Here is a 9,303-nt window from a genome sequence, read left to right as displayed (position 1 = left end):
TGGCCGGGGCCGGGTTTGAACCCACCACCTCTGGCATATGGGGCCAACACCCTACTCCTTTGAGCCATAGGCACTGCCCCGAGAATGCACATTTTTCTCATACATCAACACATTTATAAAAGTTGCTCAGGTACTATGCCACCAAAAAAAATATCAACAAATTTGAAAAGAAAGGATCATTATTAATGTGCTGGCATATGCTATGAATATACAAGGGGAAGATATAGGATATAATATTTCCCAAAGTCATTTGATCATGGAATGACTGCTTCTTCCCCCTACCCACCCATCCCTCCCCACATTATTTTTCCTTCATGGGAATGCTTATTAACATTTCCTTTTTAAAGAATTAACAATAATCCTTTTTATTTTTTTTTATTTCAGATTGTTATAAGAGTACAATTAAGTTACATTGTTTGCATTTATTAGGTAGAATCCAAGTTGTAGTTGAGCCCTTCAGGCAGGAGGTACGCCATGTACCCCTACATTGTGCCTGTTAGATGGTAGTACACCAAACCCTCTCCCTTCTCCCGCTCCCCCCATTTGGATGTAGTTCTATTTTTCTCTCATGTGAGCCTGTAGTTGTTCATCTATTTCAGCGGTTCTCAACCTGTGGATCACAACCCACAGGAACTGTATTAAAGGGTCACAGCATTAGGAAGGTTGAGAACCACTGATCTATTTGGTTTCAAAATAGTATCGAGCACATTGGATACTTGCTTTTCCATTCTTGTGATACTTAGGAGGATGCTTTCCAAATCTATCCAGGTAAGCATTAATTTTTGCTTCTTGGGAGGCTTCTTCCTTGACCTGTTTGCATTTATTCTACAGGCTTTGGAAGCTTGCAAAGATGCTGGCTTGGTGAAATCCCTTGGGGTATCCAACTTTAACCGCAGGCAGCTGGAGCTCATTCTGAACAAGCCAGGACTTAAATATAAGCCAGTCTGCAACCAGGTACAGCTGACCAGGCTCTCTGGGGGATTTTAGGGGGTATCTCATGTAGTATTTACTCACAAAAAGAAGCCTAAACTAGGAGTCAGGGAGTCTTGTGGTTATTCCACACAAATCTCATCATAGGACCTTTGGCAAGTCTTTATTTTTATTTTTAATTATTATGCACACATAATTGTTACATATCTTTATAGGCTACATGTGATGTTTTGATACAGGCAAGCAATGTGAATTAATCAAATCAGGTAATTAGGGTACCCATCACCTCAGACATTTATCATTTCTTTGTGATGGGAACATTCCCATCCTATTCTTTTAGTTATTTTAAAGTATATTCTAATTTACAGTTGATTATAGTCACTTTGTTGTGTTATCAAACATTGTTCATTCTATCTAACTATATTTTTGCACCAATTAATCATCCCCACTTTATCCTCCCCACTATCCTTGCCAGCCTCTGGCAACTGTCATTCTATTCTCTGTTTCCATGAGATCAACTTTGTTTAATATTTAACTACTTGTCCTTCTATGCCTGGCTATTTCACTTAACATAATGTTCTTCAGTTCCATCCAGGTTGTTGCAAATGGCAAGATTTCATTCTTCGGTGTGACTATACAATATTTTATTGTGTATATGTACTACAATTTCTTTATCTATTCATCCATTGACGGACACTTAAGTTGATTCCATATCTTGGCTATTTTGAGTAGTCCTGCAATTGTCATGGGAGTGCAGATATCTTTCTGATATATTGAACTCCCCTCCTTTGGATACAAACCCAGTAGCAGGACTGCTGAATCATATGGTAGTTCTACATATAGGTTTTTGAGGAAACTCCATAACTATTTTCTACTAATTTACATTCCCACCAGTAGTGTACAAGGGTTCCCCTTTCTCCACATCTTTACTCACGTGCATATTGACTGTCTTTTTGATAAAAGCCATTTTAACTAGAGGAAATAATATCTCATTATAGTTTTGATTTTCATTTCTCTGATGACTAATGATGTGGAGCATTTTTTTCATATGATCATTTGCATGTTTCTCTTGAGGAACATCCATTCAGATCCTTTGGCCATTTTTTTGTTTGTTTTTGGTTTATTCATTTTCTTCTTCTTTATTATTGTTTAGGTTGTGCTCATTATTATTTTGAATAAAGAAAATATAAACTGTCCACATAACATTGTTGGAAATGAGTGAAGGAGAGAGCTATTTTTTGGAAGTTAAAAATAAAGGAGCAATAGTCAATAGTAGGTGAAAGGGCAGAACAATGGGATGGTATCTTCTTTTGAACAATAGATCAGAAAAAGTTGAGAGGACAGTCCAGTCAATAGAGACAGATATGGAAAGAAAAAGATTCAAAATAGGTTTTTTGGCAGACATAGAAAATAGGATTAAGAGAGCTGACATATTAAAATTTGAAGTGGGAATGCTAGTTAGTAGGAGGTGATCGAATAACCAACCACTGAATTGTTCCCACTGAAGAGAATTTAGGTATATTATAAAATATGTATTAGACTTCTTGAATTTGGGGACTGACCTTCCTTTGCCCATTTTTTAATCAAATTACTTCATTTTTTCCTATCCAGCTGTTGGAATTCCTTTTAAGATCTAGTTATTAATCCTTTGTCAGATGGGCAGTTTGCAAATATTTTCTCTCATTCTGTGTATTGGGAGAAACTTTACTGATTGTTTCCTTTGCTATGCAGAAGCTTTTAAGTTTGATGTGAACTCATTTGTCCAATTTTCCTTTGGTTGCCTTGGTGTTACTCAAGAAGTCCTTGCGTTGGGCAAGTCTTTTGACTTCTCTCAATTTATGTTACTTTAGAAAAAATATTTGAAAGTTCAAAGTAACCAAAATTTTTTGAAGAAGAAGAAAAATCATGAGCAGGATAAGATCTGCTAGATGTTGAGACACAGTATAAAGAACTTAAAAAAGAATGACAAGTATCTTATAATGGGCCCAAGTTGAATAAAAAGATTATGTAGAATAAAGTACCACAAGCTAATGACAAAGAGATAAATTTTTCAGTAAATAATGTGATAAGAACATCTAGTTCAATAGAAACAAACACAAATCTCTGTCTCATATTATACTGTAATGTATGTTAATGTCCCTTTCATCAGATGTAAAAGAAAGGAAATCATTTGTAAATACAACAAAAGAATTTTAACTTTCTGTAGCTATTGATAGAAAAGAAGACCATGAACAATCATAAAGAAAATTTGGTAAATTTAATAGTATAAAAATGCTAAACTCTAAAAATACCAGGGAAAATTAAAGAGCAAACAAATAGGTAACAATATTTTTTAAGTCTAGTTTTAAAAGATTTGTATCTTTATGAAGTAAAATGAATGAAAAAAACCAATGAGAAATAAAAGCACTATGGCTCAACAGAAAAAATGAACAGAAATTCTCGAAAGACAAATTGAAAATTGGTAAACATGAAAATTTTTCAATTCACTATTAATTACAGAAACTTAAATTTAAATGTGATTTTTGTAGCATGTACACTGGCAAAGTTTTTTTCTTATTTTTAAATATAATGCTCCATGTCAAGTGATGAAGTGATGATGAGTATCACTTGGATCAGCCTTACTGGAAAGCAATTTGATAATATGTATTACGAGCCTTAAAAAATGGGGAAAAATGAAACAACACAGTATAAAAGGGGGGAAATGATTAAATAAATTATTATAAGACATCATTATTATGAAATCTTAGCGAAAGATGTTCTGGAATCATTTTTGAGTAAGAGTAATGAACAATAAATGAAGGGGAAAGGTAAGGATACAAAATATAATACACAGTATAGAGAAGATTATATAAATTGAAGAAATTTTTAAGTATATAAAATTATATTCAACTACACAGCCTTAATTTTGTGCTCTATTCTCCAATGTAACCACACAGGTTGAGTGCCACCCATATTTCACCCAGCCAAAACTCTTGAAATTTTGCCAACAACACAATATTGTTATTGTTGGATACAGCCCTTTGGGGACATGTAGGGATCCAAGCTGGTGAGTGCTTCTCTTTAGAAAGTATTTTCTTTTGTATAGAGTATGAGGCTAATATAAATAACTGTATTTGATTAGAAAGACTTTATTTGGCCATGTGATATTAGGAAAGTAACTTAACCTCTTTAAGTCATTATTCATTCATGTATATAAACTAGAGCTCACCAAGGTATTGTAAAAATCAATTACATTGTATGTGTGAAATTACTTATCAGTGCCTAACATAAAGGAAATGATCAGTAAATATTAATTTAGATCAGATGTGGTGGATCACACCTGTAATCCCAATGCTTTGGGAGGCCAAGGCAGGAAGATCACTTGAGAGCTTGAGGGTAGGGGTTCAAGACCAGCCTGGATAATACAGCAAAATCTTGCCTCTAAGACATAAAAAAAAAAAAAAAATTAGTTTATTTTTTGACAAAGGAGTTTCAATGGCCATGTTTCAAAAAAATATTTTTACTGTTTCTGAGCTTTACTTTTTAAATATTTTATTATTTTTTTAATTATTTAGGATTCATTGAGGGTGCAAAGAATTAGGTTACCCTGTTTGCATTTATTAGATAAAGTCCCTCTTATAATTGTGTCCCGTTCCCAAGAAATGTGCCATACACCATGTCCCCCTTCCTCCACATGTTTCAAAATTTTTGAACTTTTTGAATTCTGTATTCCATGGTGATATATTTCTAAGTCTAAGAAAGACTTAAGCAGAAATCTTTCTACACTATGATGATTCTAAGAGTTGTGCCTCTGTTTCTTCTACTTCAGTTTTCCTGCCTTTCCCTTTATACCTACCTCCTACCCAGCTTTCTCTGCAAGACTCTTCCCAAAGAATGTTTTTGTTTGGTTGGTTGGTTTTGGTTTTTGGTTTTGTTTTATTTTGTTTTGTTTTGTTTGAGACAGAGCCTCAAGCTGTCACCCTTGGTAGAGTGCCATGGCATCACAGTTCACAGCAATCTCCAAGTCCTAGGCTCAAGTGATTCTCCTGCCTCAGACTCCCAAGTAGCTGGACTACAGGCACCTGCCACAACACCTGGCTATTTTTTGGTTGCAGCTGTCATTGTTGTTTGGTGGGCCCAGGCTGGATTTGAACCCGCCAGCTCAGGTGTATGTGGCTAGCGCCTTAGCCGCTTGAGCCACAAGTGCCGAGCCCAAAGAATGTTATTTACTCTCTGAGGGAGGCAGCTTTTTCATCTTCCCTTACTTTCTTGATGTTCCCTTACTGAGACACTCTTCATTCAATGAGTACTCTGCACTCAGAGAAACTGGCTATAGGTGACCTCAGGCATCCTGGTAGGAGACCAGGTGAATGGGAAGACAGAGGAGTTGGGTGACAGATTAACCCTTGATTCTCATCCTTCAGGCTAAATATGATGCATGTTTTGATTTTTATTTTAAAGGGTGAACATATCTGTTCCACCTTTGCTAAAGGATAAACTTCTAAACACACTGGGAGAAAAGTACAATAAGACAACAGCTCAAATTGTTCTGCGTTTTAACATCCAGCGAGGTGTGGTTGTCATTCCCAAAAGTTTTAATCCTGAAAGGATCAAAGAAAACTTTCAGGTAAGAGAATTGCTTTTGTAAATGTGAAAAAAAAATGGCTATATTTGTTGATTTTACTTTTAGGGAAAGTTCCGTTCATCTTACTAAGAAACTAGTAAGGTTTTCATATTTTATTTTATTTCAGCTCCTTGATTCATGATGTCCATATCTAGATGTAATTGTAGCTAAATTTGAGACATTCCTAATACTTCAGGGATTGCTTGTGACTTGCACATTATCCAGCTCTGTTATATCTTCCATTTCCTTATTTACTTTTTTTTCTTTTTGAGTTAACATTGCTAATAAGCTGAATTAACTCTTGACATTACCTACTTACTTCACCACCACAACAGAAATAGAATGAATAAAATTTTTAATTCATAATAATCAATGTTTTACCTTCTTAGTGGCTCTGATAGAAGTTGAGGACAAATTTGAAAACTATTGAAGAGGTTCATTTAGATTTCATGAGTGTTAATTGCCTTTATTCCCCCTACAAATGATCCATGAACAGCATTGTAACTTCTAAGTAAGAAAAGAAGCCACTAGACAAAGGAGTAATTGATTTACTCTACTACCACTAAAGACTTAACTGCTAGGCAAATACGACCATATAAAAGTACCATGTAAAATGACTTAATTACCGATTGGTTCATAATTTAAATTTCATAAGTAAATTGTTTAGTCCTATTCATAATTAAAGATAAGTAAAAATGAGATAAATGTAAAATGACAGAAAGTAAAAATGAGATGATATTTGTCCCTTCCCAAAGGAAAGTAATCAAAATGTTTGACAGGCTCAGTGCCTATGGCTCAAGCGGCTAAGGCGCCAGCCACATACACCTAAGGTGGCGGGTTCGAATCCAGCCCGAGCCCGCCAAAGAACAATAATGGCTGCAACCAAAAAAAAAAAATAGCCAGGCATTGTGGCGGGTGCCTGTGGTCCCAGCTACTTGGGAGGCTGAGGCAGGAGACTCGCTTGAGCCCAGGAGTTGGAGGTTGCTGTGAGCAGTGAAGCTATGGCACTCTACCCAGAGGGACAGCTTGAGGCTCTGTCTCAAAAAAAAAAAAAAGTTTGACAATATTTCAAAAAGAAGGCACTTTCATGTACTATTGCTCTTAATATTAACTGGTAAGATTTGAAGGAATAGGATATATTTTTCCAGATTCATCAAAACTCAAATGTACATACTGCATATCTCACTCATATATGGAATCTTAAAATGTTGATTACCCAAAAGCAAAAAACAAAATGGTGGTTACCAGAGGCTAGAGTAGTTGTGGGGGATGGGGAGATGTTAGTCAAAAGATAAGTAATTGTAGTTAGATAAAAGGAATAAATTTCAGAAGAGCTATTGTATAGCACGGTAAGTAAGTTAATGATAACATATAGTATATACACAGAGAGTAGATGCTATCTGCTGTTACCACCATGGAGCAAATGGGAAATAACTAAATGTACCTTTATTTACAAAATATTAATTAGAAAATCTTACAGAATATTTACATTTTAGGCTCAGTGCCTGTAGCTCAAGTGGCTAAGACACCAGCCACATACACCTAAGGTGGCAGGTTCAAATCCAGCCCAGGCCCGCCAAAACAACAATGACGGCTGCAACCAAAAAATAGCCGGGCATTGTGGTGGGCGCCTGGGGTCCTAGCTACATGGGAGGCTGAGGCAGGAGACTCACTTGAGCCCAAGAGTTGGAGGTTGCTGTGAGCTGTGATGTCACGGCACACCCAGGGGGATAGCTTTGAGGCTCTGTCTCAAAAAAAAAAAAGAATGTTTACATTTTACAAAATATTTCCCATTTTCCCTACATATGGTGGCATTTTTGGACACACTATATATGAGGTGATGCATTTATTAATTACTTAGATTTAACCATTCCAAAATATATATGTTTCAAAATATCATGTTATACCAGTGATTTTCAACTTGTGTACTGTGAAAAATTTTAAAGATAATTAAGTAAATATTTTCAAAAGAAATTCAAAACACAGTAAGTATATGCTCTTTTTTACTTTGATCAACATAATTTAAATATGCCACGGAAGTTTAACTATAAGTGTAAGTGTGCCATGAGATTAAAGAAAGGTTGAAAAATACTGTTATACATAATAAAAGCATACAATTTAAATAAGTAAATTCAAATACACATATCCACTGACTCAGCAAAACTACTGTGTAGATGTATTGACATATATAGGCATGTGTGTACACACATACAGATGTTTATTACAAGCATTATTTATAATTTTCAAAAAAATAGAAATAATTTTCAATAGGATTCTATAACACAAATCATGACATATCTGTATACTGAAGTTTTTTTAGACACAGGGTTCTCACTCTGTCACCCAGGCTAGAATATAGTGTCACCATCATAGTTCACAATAGCCTGCAACTCATGGGTTCAAGTGATCTTCCTGCCTTAGCCGCCCATGAAATGTTATAGACATTTAATGTTGTAAGTACAACATGGAAAATATCTATGATATTAGATGACTATCTTCAGAGCTTTTTTGCTACTATATGATGGAATGCAACTCAAACTTAAGCTAAAAACAAAAAAGAGAGAGAAAGACAGAGAGGTGGAGGCTCAAGCTTATAATCTCAGCAGTTCAAGAGGCTGAGGTGGGAGGATCACTTGAAGCCAGAAGTTCAAGTGTGGGCAACATAGTGAGATCTCTGTCTCTAAAATAAGTTTTATAGATAGCTAGGCATCGTGGTGCACATTCATAGTTGTATCTACTTGGGAGACTGAGGCAGGCAGATTAAACCCAGGAGTTCAAGGCTACAGTAAACTATGATGGTACCATTGTATTCCAGCCTGGGTCACACAGTAAGATCTCACTTCAAAAGAAAGAGAGAAAAAAAGAGATATAATTTTATCTCCATCTATCTCTAGGGTGGCAGAGAATTCCTAACACCTCCAGGCTAATCATTTACTCTTCCTCAGTAAAAATGCTCACAAATAAAGCCTTCTGTCAGGGTCTCTGTCAGTGAATATTGGCCCTTTGTGAGTCACAAACCATCCTCATATTAGTCCCTGTGACCAGTAAGTAGGATGCCCTGGTTGGCCTCCTGGGCTATATCTCTCTCTATTCCCATGCTGAAGGAGTTAAGGTTATGTGATGAAGGGGGTGAGGTCATGTGTCAAGGCCACATTACCAAGGTAATATGAGGAAAGGGAAGTTCGTAAAGGAAAAAGGGGGATTCTGCTATTAGCAAAAAAAAGGAAAGTATGATAAACAGTTTTATCAACTGACAATACTTTAACATTTACCAAAATGCCTCATATTAAAAAGTAGTTGACATAGATTTCCACAGTCTTACAAAAGTTAAGAAATCAACTGCATGACTAATGTGTAGGTTCATTAAAAATATATAAATGTTAATAAAGGACATAAATAAAGTGTCAAAGCTAAGAAAAAAAACATTGAAATTTTTATTGGAATAAAAAGGTAGAGGAGACATGATAAATGATGACAGAAAGGATTTCAAGGATAAAACAAACTAAATGAAAAGTTTAAAAAAACATAAGCAAATTTAGCTACTTGGGAATACGTTTTAAGCATACAAAGACAGTAGTCTGGAAATAAGCTCAGCATCTTACGTAGAAATAATAAAAATTTTTCATATTTGGAATTTTGTTTCATATTTGTAAGTAATGTATGGAATTTTTTGCAAGATGTCCTCAGCAAGATAGTCTCAAAGAAGGTAAAGGGCAGACAGAATGTCTAGCTCCACATTGCAGGGTGGCAGCCCCCTCAACACGCACACA

General features: G+C 35.5%; 1 protein-coding gene across 3 annotated transcripts in view; it reads left to right on the top strand.

Annotated features, from left to right (window-relative positions):
• Positions 1-9,303, top strand: part of AKR1D1 (aldo-keto reductase family 1 member D1) — a 44,607-nt gene that overhangs the window by 31,343 nt on the left and 3,961 nt on the right. For all 3 annotated transcript variants that reach the window (XM_023514237.1, XM_003791588.3, XM_023514236.1), the window contains exons 6-8: positions 832-954; positions 3,867-3,976; positions 5,371-5,536. In XM_023514237.1, coding sequence (XP_023370005.1) covers positions 832-954; positions 3,867-3,976; positions 5,371-5,536 — 399 coding nt within the window. The remainder of the gene's footprint in view (positions 1-831; positions 955-3,866; positions 3,977-5,370; positions 5,537-9,303) is intronic.

Source organism: Otolemur garnettii, unplaced genomic scaffold (assembly GCF_000181295.1).
Source record: "Otolemur garnettii isolate 467f Iridium unplaced genomic scaffold, OtoGar3 scaffold00049, whole genome shotgun sequence".
Classification (NCBI taxonomy): Eukaryota; Metazoa; Chordata; class Mammalia; order Primates; family Galagidae; genus Otolemur; species Otolemur garnettii.
This window is presented reverse-complemented; position numbering and strand designations above follow the sequence as displayed.